This window comes from Plodia interpunctella, chromosome 2, assembly GCF_027563975.2.
Source record: "Plodia interpunctella isolate USDA-ARS_2022_Savannah chromosome 2, ilPloInte3.2, whole genome shotgun sequence".
In the NCBI taxonomy this organism is placed as follows: domain Eukaryota; kingdom Metazoa; phylum Arthropoda; class Insecta; order Lepidoptera; family Pyralidae; genus Plodia; species Plodia interpunctella.
Window position 1 is genome coordinate 8,964,831 of NC_071295.1, and position 25,255 is coordinate 8,990,085.

The following is a 25,255-nucleotide window of genomic DNA, read 5'->3' on the forward strand; positions in this document are numbered from 1 at the left end:
CCACCGAAGCAGCTTATTGGCCTCTCGTTTGTGGTGGGAGACAGCGTTCTGATGAAGAAACTCAAAAACCTCTTTCGGATATCGGATGGTGTCTTGTGGCCTTACTTCTTAATGGTAACTTAATATATCATTTAATTTATCCAACTAATTTTCACTTTTTAATTTGTGTCAGCAATAACATACTAAAAACTAAAAAAAAAAAACACTGAACTTATTGGAAATAAATGTTGATATTTTTTAAAGTTTTTTCTTCACAGAATATGTAAAAATTCATATACATAACAAGGGGAATAAATAACACATTAAAAAAAATATTTTAATGGTTTATAAATTGTGAGTATGTTACCTTGTAAATCTTTATACACTAATTAAAATTAAATAAATTAATTCAGACTAGCTAAATTCGTTGTTCTCCATGAATGAGGCTAGATGTAATAACACGTTAATTTATAAATAACTAGATGTTACACTAAACAACTCTATAGCTACTTATTTTATCGGGTTGTTCACTATATGACCACATGGAGCTGACTACGCGTGTGGTCAATACATATTTTTTTGTATTCACCATTTGACCACGCCGTTATTTATTAGTACTGTGGCCAAAAAGTAGAAAATGAATAATTCATAAAAATAACCTGATTATTAGAAGTGGTCCTACTGATAACTCGTTTTATCATAGTGGTTGCTATAGCATTTTCGATCAGGGAAGTTATTAATGATGATCATTGATTGAGATTTTAACAACGCTGTTGTTAGCTTAAAATTGTACGTATGGTGAAAAACAGCAAAGTTTCTCGAGTGCCCTCAATATTTGTTTCTCTGCATTTTCAGAGAGGTAAAATTGAGGATCTCCATACATATAATATCCACATCTCTGCCATAGTTACGATCTTCTAGGACAACCATACATTGGCTTAGTCGTTGGCCATCGACGGCCAATAAAGATCATGGTTGTATGTATCTCTTCTCTGATCTCAGCGACGGAGCCTGTGGATAGCTTTCGTACACTTTCTTCTCTGTTTCGCACGGTCTTCAGTATTCTTAGTAATCAAAACATTGACATATCCTCTTTGACAACATCAAGCCAGCACTTCATGGGTTTGCCCCAGCCAGGCCCGGGGCCAGGCATTTTTAAACTTGTCGGTTTACGCATACGTGATCGTATCAGCACAGGCAGTTCATGGATGTTTACAAATAATTAATTACATTCCTCTTTGTTCTTTCTCGTCTGAGAAACTTTTCATTTGCATCGGCGAAGCAGGCAGGCATTACAAGTTAGATATAAGGACAGACACGAAGTCGTCCCCGCCCTTCCTAGAGCCTCTTCTGTAGGCCGCCGCGCCGACACCCTTGCCGTGGCCCAGAAGGCTTGGTATGGGAAAATTGGGCACCCCACGGTGTCTCACGTCGTCGAATGCAACGGGGTCGTAGACAGGCTGAAACCGAAATTTTAAACATTATATTTTGTTTGAATGTTGACTTTATTGTACAAAATATAAATAAATTACAAGTATAATATAAGAAAAATTTGCTTTAAGAATGAAGCTTACTTAAATTAATATCTGATTGTATTTCCGGTTTTCTCGCCTTAATAGAGGGTCGAAGCGTTTCTCCTTACGGGTATACACACACGGGTACACTTCTTACGGGTTTGGACGACTTTATCAGTAAAGATCACTCATTCATCTTTGCATTTTCCCGGTTACATTCGGGGCTATGATGACGTGAAGACCAGAATCAGCGTAATATTGAACCTTGAAATTTTGAACATTTGGCAAAGATTTTACAACCGGCCGCCTGCCTGTTGTTAACCCTTCTTTGGCTTTGTATCCCTTGTCACCTCGTACGACATCCACGGGAACATATAGAGTGGTCCTATTCTAGGGGGGGACCACACGCCACAGTATCCAGTAAGGATATTGTTGCTGAAATAGGCTTGTTAGCTTGTACAACTGTAATAATTGTCCTCACCTCAGATTGGCCAAAGCCGCCTAGCGAGTTGAATCCAAAAGCCTGAGAAGCGCTCTGGCCCGAGCTGAAGCTGCTGGAGCCAAAGCCACTTGACACGGAGGAAGCCGAGGACGCAGCGCCCGAGGCCGATCCACCTAGTCCGCTGAATGAAGCCGATTGACTGCTGGCCTGACTGCCGCTAAACCTGGAATTGAAACATATCAATATTAAAGACAGTTGATATAAAATTATCCAAATTTCAAGGAAAATAGTCTTCTGATATGTCTATCACCTGCTGTCGATTCATACTTTTATCAAGCCTATTTCCCTATTGGGGTAGGCAGAAAATAAGGATTTCCATTTGCCACGATACTCACAAATTTCACTCGATTCCTCTATACTAATGACATGCATGGTCTCCGGTTATAGGTGATCCTAATGCCAGCTCAACACTATAGCGGAACAGTTCGCTGAATTTTGACGGATTCTGCATACATTGCTGGTGTTTCGGTACAGCATGTCAGTCTCCTCCACTTCTCCCTGTCTGATGTTAACCGATCTGTTACTTCCGTTTTAGCCATATCCTGCTTAATGCACTCAATCCACCTCTTCTTTGGTCTGCCCTATTGCTTTTCACATTCAATTTTACATCCATAACCTCTCTTACAATATTATTTTCCTCCCTTCTCATAACGTGACCATACCATCGAAGCCTATTACTTTCTAATTTTCCTATGATTTGTGCTACCTTGAGACTTCTTCTCACATATTTGTCCTTATCTTATCCATCTTTGTCACTCCACACATCCATCGAAGCATCCTCATCTCTGCAACATGCAGTCGCCTTTCATCCGTCACCTTGGTGGCCCAACATTCCGAACCATACAAAACAACAGTTAAATTTTTAACAGGTGTTTACAAACAAACAACGCTATGTTATATATCGCGAGTTCGGTGATAGTGTGGAACTGGTATAATATTTCCCTTATTAAGGAGATCCGTAATCTGGCTGACCCTGACCTACTCTTACATTTACCTCCGCTTCATAAATACCTTTCGTCAGTCTCCTTTCATCCACTCTCAAATTACTACATCGTTACTTTTTCTATATTTGTCACAACGTCATGTTACACTCCACAAACTCTGATATACACCACTAGAAGCATCCTGCTAATATTATAAATGCGAATGTTTGTAATTACTCTTTCACGCAGTCTACTGGACCGATTGTTATGAAATTTGGTAAACGGGTGGAATATAACCTGGAATAACACATATGATACTTTTTATCCCGAAATTCCCACCGGAGCGGAGCTTCGGTGTAATTAATATTGTTTACAAATTTACCCATTGGGTACGAAACCATAAAAATAAGTTGAAGTACACAAACAAGAAGATATAAGATATAAAAACTATATCAGTATTTAGATTGAAGCAGGTCATTATACAATAGCTTCTAATAAGGGGGCAACACACGTAAATCAAAAATATTATTATCATTAATTTGCATAACACGTAAGGCTCCAATATCGGCCGACATGACACAGAGCCGAAACTGTGACACAATACACTTAAATCCCACGACAATACTTGCATAATATACTGGTATATTGAGATAGAAGCTGTGTTTAGTTCAGACACTAGTTATTCACACATTATATTTATTTCAGATAAATATATTTTTTAATTGTGTAGGAAAATAAAGAATACAAATCATGGTAAGCAAGTATTACTTCCTTATGTTTTTGCGTAATATCCAGCAAAACCAGTCAACGAATTTTAATTAAGTGGTGTAGACAAAACTTAGTAAAAATAACACATTTTGTATCAGGTATAAAATGTGTAAATTCATCTGAAATTCCTCACTATGGTAAAAAACTCTGTAAAAAAAACTGGTTCAAATCGTTGAACTCATAATGTTTAATTACCCAAACCACAAAAACGTGTCCAGTTTACTTGAATTTACTGGAAAATGAACTCTATATCTTCGTTATATGATTGATTTTAAAATATACCATAGTTTTAATTATTATTAATCCTAAAGCCCGAAAATATAGGGATTCGTTTCTTCTATCCACATTCCACTAACTTTGTGTAGATACAAATATATCTTATTATCTCTTTAATGGAATCATGACTTATACTAAGAAATTAATAGAAATTTTGAAAATTTCAGCAGTAATATTGTTTGACTATTTGATTATTAAACTTCAGTAAAAGAAAAATAATAACAAATCATCACCGAGCACCATGAGGATAACGTTATTAAATAATTGCGTTAAATTTCTGAAGAAAACTTGTATTGAATATTTCGTTGTTAAGAAGTATTTATAGAATATTTAACTGTAATCGAGAGAAACAAACACGATCCTTACCCTCCAAATCCAAAAGAAGACGATTGGCTGGCAGACTGCGAGGCGCCAAATCCTTCATTCAGTCCAAAGGAGAAAGATTGCGAAGCCGCAAGACTCGTACCGCCTAGATTGGCGCTGCCGCTGATGCTAGCCGACATGCCCCCACTTCCAGTAGGACCCACGTTGAACCCTCCACCGATGAACTTCGGCTTCACACGACTCGAAAAAGACCTCGTCGAAGGTTCACTTATAAGCGTAGACGGATCCCGCTCCAAATGCTCCAAAACTGGTAAAACTGGCGGCGTAATAATAGGCTCCAATTTCTTCCCACCCCGTACATCATCAGGGAACACGAAACCGTCCGCCGGCGCTGGTAGCGCCACCTTCGCAAGCGTCGCGATGACGAAACAGCACAAGAGGAACTTCATTGTTGGGAATAAGGGAGATACTATGTGAAGTTGTTGATGTGTCTTGTATTTAATAGGGTCGCACGAGGTCAACCGCGGTGTTGGCATGCGGCCCGCGCCGCAGCCTTCAGAAAATCCACTGCGACGCACTGGAGATGTCCTGAGACGAGAAGCTTGCTCCCCCCCCCCCACGCCCCCACCAGTTTACTTTCCTTATTCAGTTAACTGTCTTATTGTTTGACACGGATAGTGAAGGCTTTATGAGATGTTGGGAAACCCAATGTCCGAAATCCTTATGCAGGTGGGATCCGCATTGACGCGAATGGAAGCATGTGTTGTAATTCTCAATAATATGTTACTTGTATTATGTAATGTATTGCACAGATTAATAAATTGATGATTTAATTCCGATCATTTCTTAAATTTCGTTGATGTCTTTTGTTTGTCAATCTGTCTTTGACCAAAAAAGTATGTATGTATTTTTAAATTTTATATACAATGACTTGGTTTGCAACATGTGTGTGTAATTTTGTATATTGTTCATATTCAGCCTTTTAAAATATAATTAGCCTTCGATAATTTATTCTTGATTCCTAATGATTCCAATTATTTAATAATACCAAAATATTGTTAACAATAACTTAGAAGAAAAATCCCACGTTCTCAAGAACGTCGAAATCGTAAATTATATTATATAAAATTATGGGATTATGAAATTGACATAGAAAAAAAACCTATGTACCTATGTACCCATGAGTTTTCGAAAAATAATCTAAAGTTGTATTATTCTGTGCATTTCGTGTGTCAGAATTGATATATAAGTAGTTTGCAAATGACGCTCTACTACCTTGCTACATTTACGCTAGAGGAATGTAATATTTTTATTTGTTACGAATAATCTAAAAAACTAGTAAACTGATACTGATGAATGAAATTCAGAAGTAACATACCAACATTCAGAAGTCACGGGAGGCCGTTATCATGTTTATATCTGGTCAGCGGTCACCCATCTCGTTCAGTGAACTTGACAGGCTCAATATGTGGACGGCCAACGGATTGAGGGTCATGCGTGTCGTGTCATGGTCGCGTTCATGACTGATTTGTCAATACAAAACGCATCAGTTACATATGTTTATGTAATGGGTATGTAATGGGCCCTGGGCTTCGACACTCAATGGGAGGAAGTAACTGGAAAAACGCTCAGAAAAGAGAGAGACATTTTGATAATGTTACACATTACAGAAAAACACTAGAATTATTAGGAACTACATTTCGTAAGGAACGTTATAGTTCTAATTTACTCTATAAACATATTTTTTTCCAACTTTATGATTTACGTTTTGCTCACAGACCTATAGGCTATTTTGTTGGGTAAACAATAAATTATACTAACTCATAAACTTTTAGTTCTCTATATGTAATAACGAAGTCTAATGATAAAAATGTCTGACAATCATACTTTTACAAAATTGAACGAACAAAAATTGGCATTATTTTAATGACAGATCAATAAATTGTTTATAATTACTACAATATATTTGCATTTTGTTTATAATTACTATAATATGAAGTAAATATAGTACTTCCCGTTCATTTAAAATAGTAAAATTCGAGCATAGGATTTTTATATCAACCATCAATGTAAATAAGTAGATACTTGAACTTGTGTTTCTTGAAAAAAAAAACCAACAAATTTTTCACGCGTTCAGTTTTGAATCAACTTTTCTATTTGCATAGCATAAGGTTACAGGTAAATATTGTGTATTCTAGTCAATGTCTGAATAAAATGTTGGTTTTTCTACGTGAGTCAGTTAGAACAACAGCTGTTTACTTCTAAACAGTTCAAGATCGTTTTTTGTTGGTACGGTATGTTAATGAAATGTTATTATGTTACATTTTTTATTTGGTACATTTGTACCTAATAATTAATATAACCTATCTTTAAATAAGTCAACTAGGTACTGGACATCTGATACTGTTTACCTGTTTAGATTTTGCTAAAGACATTCAATTATTTTGATCCATATATGAATATCCATGTGAACTACTACTGAATAACCATTGAGACACGATTACGATTGAAATTAACAGAATCAAAACCTCATTCGTTAAAGTCAACACATAATTATTCGGCCACATCATCAGAACATATGCATTTATGCGCACACCAATGTAACATGCGCAAGAGTTCTAACGCTTGCCTGCGTTTCTTATACTGACCTCACAGCAATGCTAAATGGATGTCTTATATTTACTATTTCTGACGGCTTAATGTCTCGTGATGCCATTTGTTGAGACTGTGTGTCTGGATGCTATTTTTATAGGTATAAGTAGGTAGCTCTTAGATATGCACGGAACGATTATTCCAAAAACGTGAGAGCACATCAAAACAATTGTTGTCATTATTATATGCCAGTATTAACTTCTATGAGTTTCCAAGAAGCGAAACAACGATTCGATCCACTATTTGAACAGCTTGGCGTCTTATGAACAACAAAGAATAATGTGTATTTAAATGAGAATTTGGTACACCAGCCCCCAGTGTATTTTCAACAGTTCTTGAAAAAACTTTATTATCACGAAAAAAAAGTAAGAACAATAAATAACTTCGCCATAAAATGGCGTCCGCCGTTCTCCTTATCACCGTTTTTGTCGCCGTAGTCAATGGTGAGTAATTTGCATACATTTTAAGTAAAGATAAAAATGATCGTGTCTATGGATATAAATTATTTTTTATAAACAAACGAAGAGTATCCAATAGGGTTCATTTTTGTCTTTTGAGACCCTAAATCAATGAAAAACATCATTAATCATATATTGATCATGATTTAGGTGATCACTACTAATACTAATTATATTATAAATGCGAATGTTTGTGAGGATGCATGTGTGTGTGTATGTTTGTCACTCTTTCACGCAAAATCTACTGGACAGATTGTTGTGAACTGGAATAACACATAAGGTACTCTTTAATCCGAAATTCCCACGGAACCGAAGCCCCGGTGCGTAGCTAGTTATAAAATAAATATTCACCATATATGCACGTGCATTCCGTAAGGTTAATAAAAATAGTATTATAGGAGCTGTTATGGCAATAAAATGCCTTTTAATTTTCTAATGTTACTGGTCCGGCGGTGACAAAATGATAAGGGGGAAAAGACGCAATCGAACTGAGAAATAGTGAAAACCATTTGATCCTTAAAAACTAAAACTAATGTTTTTTAATTAAACATAAATAAAATGTAACATTGCATTGTTTTCCATTTTGCCCTTCGTTTTGCAATTACACAGATTTATCGAGTCAGCCATTTTGAAATACAGCCAACAACATTTCCTGTATGTTAAGATAATATATTTATCAGTCTGGTCTTCTTTCTTCAGTTTTATTGTTGTACGAGAATATTGATTCATAATTTCATAAGATGTGTAATTACAGAAAATTATACGCATTTTCAGTTTAAACTAAGTATAGTAAATTCTTTATTACTGCAACCTTCACACATTAAGTACCTACATAAATGAGAATAGCTCACGCAAATAAATATTAAAGTATTGAAATATAATTTCGTCCTATTCCCTAACAATTTCGTCCCGTTTATCTCTTCTTCATATTCTTATTTCTAATGGCTGAGGGTCGTAATCGTTACGTGGAATGAAATACACACAACGATTTTCTTGGATCAACGATCAATGGAGAGAATTTCCAAAGCCTTCTCCATTTCACAAACAAGTTGATAATCAACCAGAGTGCAGGTTTCCTCACGCACGATGTTTTTTTTCACCAAGCAAGTGGTGGACGATGAAAACTACTATACATGAGTCAGAACTCATAAAAGAAAGCTAAAAGCAAGTTGAGACTGTGACATCATTTACTTAAATAATTACACGCCCCTTCGGCCAATTGTGCAAACAAATGTAATAATATGTGCAGTGTAATATAAATGCGCACATTGCTTGACGTTGTTCAATATTAATTGTTAATTGAATGAGAAAAGACATAAACCCAACTTTTGAAATCCAATAAATAGTTATCCATACTTAATACTAATTGAGAATAATACAAATATTTTAATGATTATAATCATTGAATATTGCAAATTATTTAATCATGCATACAGCAAACCATTTTCAACATTTGCATAAAAACAAGCATGCATATGCACATTCAGGTAATATGATGAAGAAAAATCAGGATTCTTAGTAAAATAAGTAGTTGATTAATCCTTCAATGTTGATTTAATTTTGGCACTTAATAGACAATTTTTTTGTCGTCTCCATTGCAATGGCAGGTTTTGTTCTACTATTGTTTGTACTACTGTAATGTTTAAATATTATAATCGGTTTAAGTATTTTGTGTTGTCTAGCTGGTCCTTGCTTTTCTGACGTGTGACTGTTTTGTATTACAATGTTCATAGACATTGAATAAATTTCTCTATTTTTTTTTTCATCAGCTGGATATGTGTGGGTCGACGAAGAGGACGACGCACCACCTGGGTAAGTTCAATTAAATTCATATCAGTATATGAAAAGAATTTATGTATTTTTTAATCACAAATAATTAAATTATATATATTTGTGACCAAAAAATGCATACATTCTTTTATCCCTAATGTCCATATCGTTCTTTCAATACACATTGTTTATTCGATACAGTTGTTTATTAAATATCATAAGACATTTTGCGAAAACAATTTCTAAATTGTAATTGATAACGAATATTTTAATTAAGTATAGATACATTTATAGGAAACATTAGGTCAGTTTTCAAATTCAGTCTCCATAATGTGATTTTTTTTTGTTTCAGATACAAAAGGGTATGATCATCGTAATATTTAGCAACAATAGCGTGTCTTTTTAATAAATATATTTCATCAAATTAGACAGTCTATAAAAGTATCTACACAATATCAGGCAGGGTGTATAAATGTATGAACTTAAAGATCTCTTCAGTTCAGTTCAGTTCAGAAACATGATCCTGACTAATATGGAATTATAGTTATATAGCAATTTTTTTTAATATCGAATACATTTATTTTTTATTGAATTAGGTTCTTTTTATTATTATATGCCATGTAGTTTATTTTTTTTATCATTATTTCAAATTCAATTCTACAGTCTTCACATGAGATCGTCAATATTCAAATAATTCGTCTTTGTGATGTTTTTAGTGAACGCCTTATTTTCAGATGTATGTTCCTCCCATAATGCAACCCCCTCCATTGCCTGGTTTTGGAAACCTGCCACCTCTTCCCCAACCCCCTCCACTATACGTCAGAGATTTCAGCCAACCTTTCGAACATTTCCACCCTTTCCCCCAATTTGTTCCTATAAACATACCATCCCCTGCTGATATCAAAAATATAAAATCAGAGCCAGGGAAAGTCTTCAATGGAGTGTCTGTTAAGTCTGTCAGTGGTTTTGGTGAAGACGAAGACGGAAAACCTATTAGAACAGGTGGTACTACTATTGTTGTCAACGAAAATGGAGAGGTGAAAGAGACCAAAGGTGAGGCAGAATAAGTCTATGTTACCATAGATGAATTTAGCTAAACACTTAGAAAATTATTTTATAAGTATAAAAATATATACTTTGTGTAATGATAATGCTAGTTTATCGGATATTGTGATAAAAATATCAAAATATTGTGATAAATACGCCGCTCGAATCCGAATTTCGTCACAATTTTTTCCGACAATCATTATGTCATGTGGGTTATGAACTTGTATTGCCGGTGATATTTGACCTTTTAGTCGCAGTGAGGGCACGACTTCTTGTAAAAATAATTTGTGAAACTATTTTTAAATTGTATTTTCTTACGAATGTAACATTTAAATCTACAATTTTTTTACTCGTATGTTTCAGTTGGGAAGAATCCACCAAATATAGAAGACCCAATCGTGTAAGTTTTTTAGTTTATAGTCCAAATCTATTGCTATATTACAATAGTATTTTATTTGATAATGTTTAAATTATTTTCATAAAATAAAAATATGTAACCAATTTCGTGTGTTCTTGTTTCAGCTTCCCATCGGTAAGACGTGATGAAATGCTATAAGAATGTTTGAAGTGTTATTTTTCCTGCTAAAATTATACCTATCATACACGCAGCTTACTAACATTAGAAATTATTTCCAGTTTGGTGAACTCTAATTATAAAAGGTAATTTAAAAAAGCAACACAAAGACGAACTTTTCATTTTCATATATGTATAACAATATAATAAATATATTTTCAAAAATAATAATAATAATCAAATATGCGATTACTGCTTCATATGTGGGAAGTTAAATACCAAAAACAAAATTGAATTTCCTAGAAACGGTGATTTTTATGAACGAATGCAAAAAATGAAGCAATACATGCTAGATTGAAAATTCATTAAAAAGTATATACAGTCGATTTAACAACAATGACAACAAACTTCCCATAGTTTGATTGTATTTAGTATGCCAAAATTAAAATGTACCTATTTATTTTTTTCCAGCCACATCAGTTACACTTTCCGAAGGTATTTATGTTAGACAAGCCAACTTACTGAGACCATACTATCACTTCCACTTTCTGCTACTTTCGTAACAGTTTTTTTCCAGGAACGTGACATTTTCCAATAATCTTGGGAAGACACTATTATTTTTCTGTTATACTTAGGGTTGATTGCATTGTGAATTTTGACTTTAACTTTAACGTGGACAAGAAAACGCAAAGTAAGTACGGCATTTTATTTAAACGTCAGCAGCACGCCGGTTAAAATCAACGTCAAATTTTACGGTGCAACTAACCCTAAACAACCCTATACAAAACTAAATTAAAAGACATTGGTGGTGGTGCTTTTTATAAAATATTTTAGAGAAAAATAACAATTTTTACTAATGCTCTGTATAGTGCTAACTGTACCTGATGTACTAGCGATTTTGTAACGTTTGGTAGATTAAATTAATTGTAGACTTTATTAATGAAAAATACACGTTGATATCACACATAAGTGACCTGAGCTTTTCATTAATATATTGCCAAGTGATGAACATTATAATGACAAAATTTTCAAAAGTTGTCAACTCATTGATCTATTTTTAATATTAGTACCTAATTATTTAATCCCAATTTATTAAATTCTCTTCCTCGTTTAAATTTTATAATTAAAAAATAGAAAAATATCTAACAACAAGTACCATTTATCTATCCTAGCATGACAATAAGCATGTGTGTGCCTTCTGTTAGAGATATTATAGAGAACGGCGCCATCTTAGCCAAAGAAAGTATAAGCCTGAGGTCAATAAAAGTACCTATTTTGGTTTTTTTTTTAATGTTTATGTGCTCTTGTAAAATACCCCTTTTATGGAGTTAGGTGACTTAAGTTTAAACAGAAAAATAACATAATATTATCAACAATCGAAGTACATAATAGTAAACAAGAAAAAGACTAATAAAAAAGAATAAAAATGACAACTTGAGAAATTGACAAAGCATAAAAATGCGAACTTGAAAATTTAACAAAAAATAAAACAGTCGTTTTCTACAATGTTACAGTTTCCCGATCCAGTAAACTTCAAGCCGTTTGTCTTCAAACCGATAAAATTCAAACCAATCACGTTCAAGCCTATAGACCTGGACTACAAACCGAAAGAAGGCGAGAACTATGTAGCAACATTCCAATCTAAACACAGCGAATCATCAAACATCAATGGCGTAGAGAGTAACAGTGGAGGTAGCACCGGTATATTAAACGTTAATGGCGAAACTGAAAAAGAAGCGGTGGAATTCAGAAATGATCCGAAGAATGGGAATGCCAGAGATGAAAGCGAAGAATAAAATGAACCTTCTATCTGTATGTAATAACTTTCTGTATGTCTTTCTGTATGTAATTAATGTCAGTCTAGAAACTTCTAGCTATTTCGTGACCAGCAGAGCCCCTATCGGTACACACTATTTGATGTTAAACTTAAGGTTCTTCTCGAGTAAGCTTTTATTGTTAATTAGGAATAATAAAAAACCATTAATCGGTCGGTTTTTATCGAGCTATAAGTAATATTTTATCGATAATCAAAAAATAAAGTTTTTATGTCACCTATTTTCATTGCTTTTTTTTTATCAAATTCATAACTAAGCGATTCTTTATTAACTCTGATGATTATGCAAATTTCGATTCAATTAAACTATGAATAAAGTCCCGTTTCAATTGTTATTTGTTTTTTTTTAGATTCCTTTAAAATATTATAATATCACTAAGTTCTGTACCCAAGTGCTATATTAATTACAAAGGGATCATAAAACCTTATGCTTCTTATGAAATTAAAAGACCCATAAAAAATAATAATCAACAAATAAATATGGACAAACACAGATTGAGTGATTGATTGAAAATATGCCTTCATTAAAAATAGTCTAGTTAGGCTAGACTAACTAGTTTGTAGACTAAAGCACTGAATGAGTGGTGGCCTAGGGCAGGTCAAAAAGGTGTCGGTGTCGTGCAATGAGATGGCGAACGATATAATGAAAGCCGCAGGTCGTCTCGTACATGAATGAGAGAGGCACAGATCAGAAAGGAGTGGCACACACGAAGACAGGCCTATGCTCTGCAGTGGGCGAAAAAGAGCTGAAATGATTTATTTATTTACTATAACATGATAAAAATTCAGTACAATACATATAGATGTGCAAAACCCGACGAGAGTTGAGCGACATCCAAGTTTAACGCACGCCATAGACTTTATTATTGAATGATAGGTCCTAGACTTATTATTATAAAGTTGGGCAATATGACACACAAAAACAGAAAAGATGATCTGATGATGATACAGACATAGAAAAGCTTTTAATCTTTATTATTTAGTGTGACAAACATTCAACATTCAACTGTTTCAATTCAAATAGTTCATGAACTGTTAAAGCGCCTTAGTAAACTTGAAAGCAATTACATAGGTCGTCCATACCATGGTGGCGTAAGTAAAAGATTGATAAATACGTTTAAGTACAAATAGATGGTTATTTTATTTAATTCGAATTAGAATTTAAAGGTTCATAATGGAACTCAAAAACGATATAGCATACGATACAGCGTCACGTATCAAAAATATCTACCTAAAAAAATAAAAAAAAGCATAGAAAAGTAAATTTCACATGGCACCAAATAACATTTATAGGCTCTCATAAAAATAAGATTAAAATATATTGCAGAGGACAATATTTCGAGCATAAATCGATAATTTCTATAAGATTTACCAAAAATTCTAAAATTAAAGCCATGTTACTTTTATTATAATAAATGGGTAAATTGATATGATCTATGGTAAATTGGTGCAGTTTGAGAATGGCCTAAAAATATTTTGAACTTATTTTGAACATAAGATTAAAGATTTTTTTTCTATATTCTGAGACTTTGAAGTTTACCAACTTACACAGACAGACTTACAGAACAAAAAGCATTGATTTTAATTAATATCTCTGCGAAAATACCTAATATGGACATTGCTGAATTGCTGCTGTACGGGAAAAAATATAAATACAATGGTTTTTTGATCTTTTGAATGAAGATTAAAGATTGAGAAGATAATTTAAAAAATATATATTAAACTAAATGTTGCCCGGGGCTTCGCTCCCGTGGAAATTCTGAGATAAAATATAACCTATAGCAATCTTAGATAATGTACCTTTCTAATGGTGTAATAATTTTTGAAATCGGTTCGGTAGTTTCGGAGATTACCTGCCTCAAACATACAAACTCACAAACGCTTACCTCTTTATAATAATAGTATAGATGAAAAAATAGGTAATACTTATTACAATTTTCAAGTAAGTACTCTTATTCAAAAAAACTGTTAGAAATTTTTATGGTGTCTTATCTACGTTGTTACATAGATAAGACGTCCAAAACATTTTACGTTTTCATGACAACACTTCCAAAATACAAGCACATGGCACGTATTCTAACAACTCTAAATCAACAACTATTCTAGTTTTTCATAATTTCCATACGTAATATTCAAACAAATACCATACAATCAGGCAAACATGAAGCACAATGAAACACATACATCATTTTGACCATCAATATGTTTTCTTTTGTCAGTTTCCTTACTTGAAAATAGTCACATTTGTCAATTACATTCAAAATTAATGAAATACCTTTATACTTAACGTCATATGTGATTCCCCAGTAGGGCAAAATGTTACTATAACAACCAAAATTGTCTAGAGAAAGACTATAAAATTATTTCAATAGAAGTATGTAATGGTAGCACCGGTAGTCAGTGAATGAGCGGGAGCTAAACTAGATATAGTTACATAGTATACAACAAAGTCGTATCCCACAGTCTGTCTCTACTTATGTATGTTTAGATCTTATTTAAAACTGCCTACGCAGCGGATTTTCATTAGGGTTTTTATTAAAAAACTGATAGAGTGATTCATTAGGAAGGTTTTTATGCTTAATATTGCGCCCGTCCGAAGTCGGGGTCAGCCGCTAGTTTCAGATATAAATTACTAACTGATTTGGCAGAGAGGTACCTATTTATGTACTTAGATTAAATCCCTTCAAAAAGGAAAATGTGAATTTGGCGTCATAGAAGAAAAAACCTGATTCTGCTGCAGGTTACTTTCCCCTGTCAAAATATATTTACATTAAATTACTCTCAAGAATATTTATTTTTAATTTAGAATACTTAGTTTTAATACGAATCCTTGTTGTGAACATTGATTAATATTATCGAATATCTATTAAGACACAAGTATTCCTTGAAAAGTACAAAATTGTCTGCACGAATAAAACAGTCTTGTGTGTTACTGATACCATTTTTGCCTCACCTCCCCATCTCATCAATATCATATGTAAACAATAGGCCAAGGCCTTCATTTCACAATATAAAATGGTGGAGTCTTTTCTGAAAGCACATCTTCACCAGTTTTTGTTTGAACGGTTCGAAATTACATAGAATCAAAATGACTAATTTCTCCGTTGTGGTTGTACTAGCTGCTTTCGTCTGTGCTTTGAATGGTAATTATTATCAAGTTATTTGTTTAACAAATAGCCTCTTTGTTATTTTAGTGCTTTCTTAGACATAAAGCACTATATTTCCTTGCTTTTTTTATATTTTCTTGTTTATTTCGAACAATTTACATCATCAAGCCAAATCAAATGATTATATAACTCTTTTATACTTATTAAAACAATAAAGATGAAAAACTTGCTGATGTGGAAGTACTGGTTCCATTGGGAAAAAATCTGTTTATGTTGTGCTGAAAAGATTCACGAAGCAGACTATCTAGAAATTCCCACAGGATTGAAGCCACGAGCTAGCTTTAACATAACAATTAAAGATGTCGAAACGGGCTCCAACAAGTTTTTTGATCTTTTTCAGAAATTAAATGAATAAAAATCTCAATCAGATACCATACATATCGTTGTTAACTTATAACTTTAAATACGGAACTCCAAAAAACTTGAAAATATTAGTCCACCTCTCTCGATGTTATTGAAATACCTTTTTTTTTCTTATAGCAAATCCGACAAATTTTGGATCAGGCGGCCTCGATACAAGTTTTGAGTAAGTAGATTTTATCGTAAAACATTAGCATCCTCACAGGACTAACGGGGTTTATTTGATCTACAAATATAATTTCGTGAGACATTACCTATAAACAAAAATAAATCATTTCAATGTAAAGGAATGTACCTATTTGTTCAAAGTAAAAAATTGAGAGGTATGAAGGGCAGGGCGACACGCGGCGCTAGCGCGATTACATATAAACAAACATGCAGTGATACACTGGAATTATTTGGATTTCTTTATTTGTGACGTTCCATGCGTAAAGTTGCATTATAATATAATAATAATAATATATTAGGACAAATAACACAGATTGTGCTAGCCCCAAAATAAGTTCGAGACTTGTGTTATGGGATACTAACTCAACGATACTATATTTTATAACAGATACATATATAGATCAATCAGAAAAAGATCATTGTCCATCATGACCCGACCGGGGATCGAACCCGGGACCTCTCGGTTCAGAGGTAAGCACTTTACCACTGCGCCACCGAGGTCGTCAAATTATGGACTTGTGCGTAATTTTCTGAACAGTTTTTGAGCAGATTACAGTAATTAAACCAAAAATTGAGGCAGCTTAGTGACGGACAGACTTTCATATTTAGGCTTGATATTAGTATAAACAAGTTAGTTATCTAAATCATATATTATATCACTAGCGGATGCCCGCGACTTCGTTCGCGTGGCCGAACAATTTTTGGTAAGGAGACAAAATTATTAGAGAAATTTAACTGTACAGACAAAGCGTACCTATACAGAAGATGCTCATACGACTGAAATATATATTTCCTATAGTTTAGCTTGACCTTTGCGACTCATCTTCAGGTGTTCCAGATCTTCGATTTTTTAAGAACTTTTGTTAAGGCGTCATTTCCATATTTCCTATAGTTTCGCTGGACCATCATGGGTCTGTATCAGGTGTTTTAGATCTTAATTTTTTATACCTCAAGCGTTATTTCTATATATCCGTAGTAGTTAGCTGTACCACCTGGGGTCTGCATAAGGTGTTCTTCGATATTTTTATTTCAACAGAAAATGCTTATCAGGCTGAACAACTTTTGTTAAGTCGTTATTTCTATATTTTCAATAGTTTAGCTATAGCCTCATGCGTATGCATCAGGTATTGTAGATCTTCGATTTTTATACCTCAACAGAAAATGTTCATCAGACTAAACAACTTTTCTATATTTCCTATAGTTTAGCTGTACCATCATTGTTCTTCATCAGATGTTCCAAATTCAGCAGTTTTCAAAATCATTTATACCCTATTTTATGGCCAGGCTTAATAGCTATATAACAAAAAAAGTTTCATACAAATCCGTCCAGTAGTTCCGAAGATTAGCGAGTACAAACATACAGACAAACACATAGGTTTTTTTTTCAAATTCTTTCACTGTTACTATGACTCCATCGCCTAATTTTCTTTTTATGTAAATATATTCAATGTACAGGATTTTTTTATTATATAGTAATTTTTTTTCTACTGTTTTATTATGTAGTATTGATAATTTATTTGCTTCTAGCGATGCGTGGGAAAAGCTGTCAATTTCAACTCCAGTAAGTCATTTAATCAAGTTACTTTTTGATGATTAGTATAGTAAAGCGTTCCTCTCACCATTGGCACACATGTCATCCTTTGTTTGCCCTTTGGTTTGTCCCTTTTGTCAGAGCCAGGCTGAAACGGCACAGCCCTTGTAGGCAATATGGCAAGAGTAATATTTTCGATGTTCAGATTTGAGCAACATATGAATGACTAGCGGCCCGCCCCGGCTTCGCTCGGGTAAAACCATATTTAAAAAATTAGCCTAAGTTACCCCTGAAGGCTTCGTCTATTCCAAATTTCATCAAAATTGTCCCAGCAGTTTTTGATATGTAAACGAAATGTATTTATAACGTGTTTAGTTTTTTAATCTTTATTAGGTAAATTAATATGGTTGATTTTCAAATTTTCAGAAACCTTTGACTGAGCAGGATATTGAAAACTTACGTCCTTCTAATGACACGGTGGTCCAGGGCCAATCTCATTATACTTCGAAACACGTCGAAACCAAAAACGGGGTAATAACAAATGAGGAGTCTGACACGAAAGACGTAACAAATGACAATGGGAATGTTAGTAAACATGAAACCAAAAATTAAGTTATGAAGATAACAAATGTTCCCGATTGACTAAATGGAGAGATAACGCACTATATTGTAATATAATAAATCTTTATGGAATATGTTAATTTTTTAATTTCTTCTACGTACTATATATATACTTGTCATAAGGTGATCAAAGCAGTGGTCGATAAATTAAATATGTGTCAGGGTCGAAAAAATACCCAGACCCAGCTTCGTTTTGTAGTTCTATCGAACAGCCCTCTTTATTAATGCTGTAATATTTTTTTTAATAAACTAGACCACGCATTTTCTCGCTATAAATTTTAAATACCACTCTTTCGAATTTGTCTATGTTAGACACAAAATACATCTGCGATACATTTATGCGTCTTTTAAAGATCTCCTCGAACGCGCCGCATCCAACCAATGTAGTAACCTAGAATACTGGCAGCATTTCCGTACTCTGGTGGTTTTCCAGAGCGTTTCGACCGCTGCCGCCGCTTTGCGATCCGTCAATTTTTTTGAGGAAGGAATCATTTCCAAAATACGGTACAGATACAGATTAAGTATTTTAAAATTAGATAGTAAAACCAATTCTTGTCTGACATGTCTATTACATCTACTGACCGCTATCTATTGGCAAAAAGTCGCGAACACACTAGTAAACTGAACTGTCCACCAATGTGCAGGTTTCCTCACGATGTTTTTCTTTACCTATGTGAAGTGCAAATAGTACCTATAGTAAGTAGTGGTCGGTGAAAACTACTATAGATGAGACAATATGGTAAGAGAAGATTTGAACCCGGGACCTTTCGATCACAGGCGACCGGTCTTTCCCACTGTACCACCACTGCTTCATTTATTAGATTAAAAAGGTTGACTCGGCCTCACGAATGCCTCAAAGAACTAGGCCTCAATGGACCATTGGCTGAAAATGCGTACCAACAAAAACATTTTAAAAAATAGGACAAATCACACAGACTCAAAATATCATTATCCACAACAATGATAGGATTCAAGGCTGCCGTCGCCAACATTTATAAAAAGTCATGCCTTTTCAATCAGTTATTATAACTTTGTCAGTGTATCGTCAACTACACGATAATAAACAACAAAATGAGAAATCTTGCATTAGTTCTTTTGGTCGCTTTTTTCTTCAGCTTTGACAACGGTATTTTTTTTTTAATTTAGCTTTTTTATTTTAATTTTTTACGTTTTAATTGAAGATGGAATTATTTTTTTAAATAACGATTAATGAAAACAGTGTGAATTAAGTGTTTTACTGTTACTGAGAGGATAAATGTTTGTTCTTATTTTAAATCCTAAGTTTCATCACAGTGAAAAAAAAATTTAATTCATGAAGTATTATTTCTTTTTTTGCTATTTTTAAATAACTTAATTTATAATACCATTCAATTAATTTTAGATAAATAATTTAATATATAATTAATTTTAGATAAATAATTTAATATATAATTATTTATCTAAAATTAATTGAATGGTGCAACAATTTTTTTTTGTTAATAATTAACTATACATTTCAAAATGCTAACAATTTTATTGTTTCAGGAAACGTCATGGCTCAGTCAGAATTGTTTCGGTAAGTGTATTAATTAATATTGATTCAAAACTAGTATCTATAAAGTAATAAATAATAGATGCTGATGCCGCGGCTTCGCCCACGTTAAACTATATGTATGCAAAATTTCAATAAGACTGGTTATGTAGATAAGTAGAGAGTAAAGAGGTAACAAACAAATAAACAAACTTACTTTCGCATTTATTAATATTAGTTTGGATAGTTATTTATTGGAATATATTTCAGTTCCTGACATGATTTTTTCTAAAAGGCTTAAAATCCAAATATTATATAAGTCATAATATCATAGTTTTCCATTTAGGAGTTCGAATTTGAAAATTGGCTCCGTTTATTTTATTTTCTTCAAAAATTCAAAAAAATTGAAAAGTTCCATAATCTCTGCAAGATACGGAATGATCGAAAAACTTGTAGTCAAATTTCTTTACTATAAATCTATTTATTTATATTTCGTCTAAACTAGCGGCCCGCCGTGGCTTCGCACGGGTACAATATTCACATTATAAACATACATAAAGCATCTTCCTGAATTGGCATTGAAATCTGTTGCGTAGTTTTAAACATCTAAGCTTTAATAGCGACAGACAGAAAGCTAAGTGACTTTATTTTATACCATGTAATGATACCATTTTAATTTTCTCATGTTCTTACATAAAAATAGCTAAATAGTTTATTGTTAGCGCAGTAACTAATGAGTAAAGCATGTATTAAAATATTACAATGTTATATTAGGGTAAATAAAATACTGTGTAAATTTTTAGTATACACGTAGATAGGATTTTAGATTATATGTTCGCAATAATGTTTTTGTGTCACGACGGTTACGTCACGACTAGGTAGATTTTATTGCGACTTCTTTCCACCGAAATCATTTCAAGTTCTGTAAGTGTTATTCTATACACTTACAGACGGTAATTATAGCGGTTTAAAAAGTTCTTACTAATTTAAAATTGTTCATTTTGTACTATAGTTTTTTTTAACTGTTTTTGATTTTATTCTAACGACTCTTTTATTGTATGAATTCCAGGTTGACAATTCCTGAGATTCCGACGATCGAAATACCAAAATTTATCCCTATCGAAATTGTAAGTGTGCATCATATTTCTTTTATCTATGGTGTGCATACTATAATTTTTATCACAATATCTATTTATATACTTAAGTCTAATGACGTGGGGAACAAAACATCTGGTCATGTAGCTTCAAGTCCCTGGTGGAAGGAGCCAAGCCAAAGGATGGAAAAACGTGTGGCTTTATATCTGAGTAGCTGTTGCCCGCGGCTTCGCTCGCATTAATTTCCGGGAAAACGTATCCTATGTCCTTATCCATACTTTAAACTATATCTAAGCAAAATTTCAAGAAGGTTGGTTAAGTAGTTAGATCGTGAAGAGATAACAAACTTAACAGCAAACTTCTTCTTGTAATGCTAATGTTACAAAGCATTGTATATTTTTCAGCCACAATTAAATCCAGAAGCTATGAAAGAGGAGATCCAGAATTACATGCCCAAAAATGGAAGCAATTATAGGGGTATCTATGTCGATACCTACTCAAATGGACAGAACACAACCACTACAGTCATAGAGAACAGTAACGGAAACGTCACTGTATTCAGTATTCCAAATTGATTGAAATGTTAAATACAGTCAACAGCACATCGATGTCGCGGTTATAACAAGTTTGCAATGAATTTGGGCAGCTTAATGTGCTGTTGACTGTGTATTTTTAAGCACAATTACTATTAAGGGTGGCTTTAACTTGCCCAGAAAAATGCAAATTACGCCATTTTGTCTAAACGTCAGCGGCGCGGCGCGGTATCTAAACTCAACTATAAAAAATAAATCTAATGAGTGATTGCTTCTCTTTTTATTTCCCTCCTAACACCAATATAGTGCTAATCCGTTATATGTGGATGTAAATTACCCATCCAAAATCTATTTATAATATGTCACTATTAATATATCTATAATATGTTACTATTAGATAAACCACGAAGTGAAAACCTAGGTGAGAACTAGATCTAGGCTTATCCGGCTAGATCTAGGTGCAGTTGGCCTCATTTGGTTACACCCAGGTGTAGCCTACTTGTCATGAGTTAGACCTTAGGTTTAGCCGTTATAATTCCGGCAAAAACTTGGTGTAACCTGCTTATTTTGGGCTAGGATGTACCTATATAGACCTTAGTTTAAGTGTTACCGCTCTCAGTTGCCGATCTCAGATATAACCACTAGTGGCCGGATGCATCTGGGTCTACTCTGAAGAAAACGGTTACACCTAGGTAGATAAGCTGGCTGCACCTAGATCTAGCCGGATATATATGTACAATATTTTATATGTGTTGAAAAGCGCCGTAGTTTAAGAAATACTACTTAACAACTAAGATTAAATGTGCACTTATATTTTAGCTATCAACATAATTATTTATTAATAATAAATAAGCAATGATTCAAGGCTGGCCTCGCAAGGAAATTTATAAAAAGTCTTACCGTTTGCAACACGAATATATGATTACCGGACCAGTGTATCATCTGCGATATAACGAAATTTTAATTATAATTAAATAAAAAAAGCTATCGACAAACAACAATATGAGAAATCTTGCATCCGTAATTTTGATTGTTGCTTTCATCAGCTCTCAGAAAGGTATTCCTTTTGTTATTAAAATAATAATTTGGCGAAACCATAGAAAATGTATTATGGGTGGAACTCAATACAATGTTAAAACGCTTCATATTGTTTCAGTAAACGTCATGGCACAATTTGGTTTATTAGGGCGACTAATGGGGTATGTATTATAGTTTTAATTTGAAACATACAATGTAGGAAATGATTTTAAAATTTTAAAGATTGAGAGTTTAAAATTTATTGGCTAGTTCCATTTTTGTTTCCTTACTATGCTAATAAAGTTGATTATGGTTGCTAATAAAGATGCAGAGAAGATAGAATTAAAAAGGATAAAAAGAAATAAAAAATATATATTTTATGTAATATATATATATTTTTTAACAAAAAAATTAATTTCACGATGTTTTTACCGATGTTCAGGCCCAGACTACCACCAATCGTGATGGTAAGTGAGCTCACTTTATTCAAGGTAATTTTTTGATCAATGTTAAAATGTAATATAATTAAGTTACATAGAATACAACAACTTCACATGTAACGGAACACAAAATATTGAGTTTCCATTCTATTGATTGGTAAACAAACTCGTCCAATTCCTCGTATTATATTTTAAGTATTGTTAGAAATATAACCCTGTACTGTAAATGTAATGGAAATGTGTTGCTGAATCAACTATACAACATTTAATTAAGTACCATCATCTTTGTAGATTAATTTCAGATTCACGATTTCTTTATTATAAGAAGTCTTTTGAACAGAAAAAAAAAAAATTAAACGGCTATTTTACGAACAAGACAGTTCCTCAAGTAACTATTAGATTACACTTAAAATGACGAAGCTTCTTGCGAAACGATAAAAAAAAGTAACTCCTTATTTAATACTCTGCTTTCTTTCTCTTTAATGCTTGTACTCATTTTTATAATGTTATTTATATTTTAAGTTTTTTATGTACATAAATTGATAAACAAATAAATATTTTTCAGGCACCCCCAATGATGCGACCCCCAGTAGTATATGCAACACCTCCCCCGCCAGTGGTCGTTGCACCCCCGGCGGCCCGCCCCGCCGCGTTCCCGCCAGCGATTGTCAACGTTGTTTCTGATTCTGACCGTGCCAGGGTGGACGCACCACCCGGAGCCGTTGTAAATTCAGTATAACACCTCATGTGATATTCCTGGGTTTATAACGCCGCCCCTCATAATTGAAAAGACTTATTTAATATTTATTTTCAACAAAAAAAAAGAAGATTACAAAATTATTTTATCAAATTTGTGTAATATAAATAATATTACAAATGTACATTATTATAAAATGTAATTAATATACTTAGGTCTTAGATATTATTACACAATTTTGAAAAAAAAGACAAAATGTACTTTAATAAAACATTATTTCTGAAAAAAAATGTCGGTGGCAGAAGTAATTAACCCAGCATGGTTAATTTTTGTACCAAAGTTCGTAATTCGTCGTGTAATTTTTTGGTGAAAGAATGACAAATGTTTTTGGCCAAGTGTTTCAGAGTTAATATTAGAAAAAAAAACAAGAAATAGAATTACACGCAAAAATACGATACGGATTTTTAAAAATAATATAATTGACGATAAAATAATTTATTATTATGTATTTTCGAAATCGAAATAATATATAATTATCTAATAAATACTTTTAAAAATAATTACTTTTATTTGAAGTTTCTAAAATATTGTCCTTGTGTATACAAAGGCATTACTTACAACAAATGTATATAGGTCACGAAGCAAAAATAAAGAGGAGCCTTCTTGCCATTTATTTAACAAAATGTGACGATACGCGGGGCCGACTCATACGAGTGGGGTAAGCGATTCCGCCATGGCTGCGCCCATTTCGAACAGAGAACGAATTAAGCTTTATCCATGCCCTAACCTATCTGTACAACTTCGGTCTATTCGTTCCGTGTTTTAGTGAACTCTCCAGCACCAGTTAATAGTTATTAAACTCCGAAGTTCGATTATACCTAGGTTTAGCCGGTAGGTGGTTCGCAGAGCGTTTCGACCGCTGCTGTCGCGCTATCATTACAATTTTTCAAATTTTAACAAAGACAATGAGTTAGATACGCCAGAATCTTCCACGAACGAAGTTTTGCCAACCACTCCTAGTACAGTGAGCAAAGTTGTCACTAATGCACGATCGCCCGTGACTGTACCACCTCGGCCCATGACCATACCACCCCCGCCCGGAAACGTGCCACCGCCAGTGAACGTACCGCCGCCCACGAACATACTAATGCTCAGGAACGTGCCACCGCCCGTGAACGTACCACCGCCCACGAACATACCACCGCCCAGGAACGTACCATTGCCCGTGAACGTACCGCCCCCGTTCTAACCCGTATATCTGTATCCCCATTGGTCAAGCATTCTATAACTTCTGAAATATAAAGATCCCTTAACCCATAATCTAACAACCATAAACATTTTTTGATAAAAAAGTACTCAATCGGCTGAAGACATCTGCTTTTAAATTGAGTTGCAAGATTCGCTCGAACAAACATTTATTGTGACTCACATGCAATAGACATGGCAAAAATAGAATAGGACGATAAAGCTGTGATAAGAATTGTATAAATATAATAAGCATAAATTTGAATCATAAAAATATAGTCGAAATTAAACTGGCCATCTAACCTGTAGA

At 33.6% G+C, this 25,255-nt stretch overlaps 5 protein-coding genes across 5 annotated transcripts; 4 read left to right on the forward strand and 1 right to left on the reverse strand.

Annotated features, from left to right (window-relative positions):
• Positions 1–302: 302 nt before the first annotated feature.
• Positions 303–6,522, reverse strand: LOC128676392 (spidroin-1-like). The gene is made up of 3 exons (XM_053756485.1): positions 4,329–6,522; positions 1,975–2,158; positions 303–1,439 (listed from the first exon to the last, which is right to left on the reverse strand). The coding sequence occupies exons 1-3, from the start codon at positions 4,820–4,822 to the stop codon at positions 1,272–1,274; spliced, it is 846 nt and encodes a 281-aa protein (XP_053612460.1). The 5' UTR covers positions 4,823–6,522; the 3' UTR covers positions 303–1,271.
• A 699-nt stretch (positions 6,523–7,221) lies between these two features.
• Positions 7,222–12,896, forward strand: LOC128676400 (seroin-like). The gene is made up of 7 exons (XM_053756495.2): positions 7,222–7,381; positions 9,166–9,208; positions 9,519–9,528; positions 9,901–10,219; positions 10,577–10,613; positions 10,736–10,745; positions 12,242–12,896. The coding sequence occupies exons 1-7, from the start codon at positions 7,333–7,335 to the stop codon at positions 12,521–12,523; spliced, it is 750 nt and encodes a 249-aa protein (XP_053612470.1). The 5' UTR covers positions 7,222–7,332; the 3' UTR covers positions 12,524–12,896.
• Positions 12,897–15,562: 2,666 nt separating this feature from the next.
• On the forward strand, positions 15,563–18,482 carry LOC128676421 (uncharacterized). Its single transcript, XM_053756524.1, has 4 exons — positions 15,563–15,704; positions 16,209–16,254; positions 17,784–17,817; positions 18,214–18,482. The coding sequence occupies exons 1-4, from the start codon at positions 15,650–15,652 to the stop codon at positions 18,397–18,399; spliced, it is 321 nt and encodes a 106-aa protein (XP_053612499.1). The 5' UTR covers positions 15,563–15,649; the 3' UTR covers positions 18,400–18,482.
• Positions 18,483–19,384: 902 nt separating this feature from the next.
• On the forward strand, positions 19,385–21,816 carry LOC128676430 (uncharacterized). Its single transcript, XM_053756536.2, has 4 exons — positions 19,385–19,534; positions 19,933–19,963; positions 20,988–21,045; positions 21,418–21,816. Exons 1-4 carry the CDS (start codon positions 19,480–19,482, stop codon positions 21,586–21,588), a joined length of 315 nt encoding a protein of 104 aa, XP_053612511.1. The 5' UTR covers positions 19,385–19,479; the 3' UTR covers positions 21,589–21,816.
• A 139-nt stretch (positions 21,817–21,955) lies between these two features.
• On the forward strand, positions 21,956–24,179 carry LOC128676406 (uncharacterized). The gene is made up of 4 exons (XM_053756514.1): positions 21,956–22,603; positions 22,703–22,745; positions 23,006–23,030; positions 23,569–24,179. Exons 1-4 carry the CDS (start codon positions 22,549–22,551, stop codon positions 23,740–23,742), a joined length of 297 nt encoding a protein of 98 aa, XP_053612489.1. The 5' UTR covers positions 21,956–22,548; the 3' UTR covers positions 23,743–24,179.
• Positions 24,180–25,255: the final 1,076 nt, after the last annotated feature.

Coding starts and splice junctions, on each gene's coding strand:
- LOC128676406 (XM_053756514.1), top strand. CDS start 22,549: ATGAGAAATCTTGCATCCGTAATTTTGATTGTTGCTTTCATCAGCTCT. Junction 22,604..22,702: donor TTTCATCAGCTCTCAGAAAG/GTATTCCTTTTG, acceptor ATATTGTTTCAG/TAAACGTCATGGCACAATTT. Junction 23,031..23,568: donor GACTACCACCAATCGTGATG/GTAAGTGAGCTC, acceptor AATATTTTTCAG/GCACCCCCAATGATGCGACC.
- LOC128676392 (XM_053756485.1), bottom strand. CDS start 4,822: ATGCCAACACCGCGGTTGACCTCGTGCGACCCTATTAAATACAAGACA. Junction 2,159..4,328: donor TCTTCTTTTGGATTTGGAGG/GTAAGGATCGTG, acceptor TTTCAATTCCAG/GTTTAGCGGCAGTCAGGCCA. Junction 1,440..1,974: donor GCGGCTTTGGCCAATCTGAG/GTGAGGACAATT, acceptor TTTCGGTTTCAG/CCTGTCTACGACCCCGTTGC.
- LOC128676400 (XM_053756495.2), top strand. CDS start 7,333: ATGGCGTCCGCCGTTCTCCTTATCACCGTTTTTGTCGCCGTAGTCAAT. Junction 7,382..9,165: donor TTTTGTCGCCGTAGTCAATG/GTGAGTAATTTG, acceptor TTTTTTCATCAG/CTGGATATGTGTGGGTCGAC. Junction 10,220..10,576: donor AGAGGTGAAAGAGACCAAAG/GTGAGGCAGAAT, acceptor CGTATGTTTCAG/TTGGGAAGAATCCACCAAAT.
- LOC128676430 (XM_053756536.2), top strand. CDS start 19,480: ATGAGAAATCTTGCATTAGTTCTTTTGGTCGCTTTTTTCTTCAGCTTT. Junction 19,535..19,932: donor TTTCTTCAGCTTTGACAACG/GTATTTTTTTTT, acceptor TTATTGTTTCAG/GAAACGTCATGGCTCAGTCA. Junction 21,046..21,417: donor AATTTATCCCTATCGAAATT/GTAAGTGTGCAT, acceptor TATATTTTTCAG/CCACAATTAAATCCAGAAGC.
- LOC128676421 (XM_053756524.1), top strand. CDS start 15,650: ATGACTAATTTCTCCGTTGTGGTTGTACTAGCTGCTTTCGTCTGTGCT. Junction 16,255..17,783: donor GGCCTCGATACAAGTTTTGA/GTAAGTAGATTT, acceptor ATTTGCTTCTAG/CGATGCGTGGGAAAAGCTGT. Junction 17,818..18,213: donor AGCTGTCAATTTCAACTCCA/GTAAGTCATTTA, acceptor TCAAATTTTCAG/AAACCTTTGACTGAGCAGGA.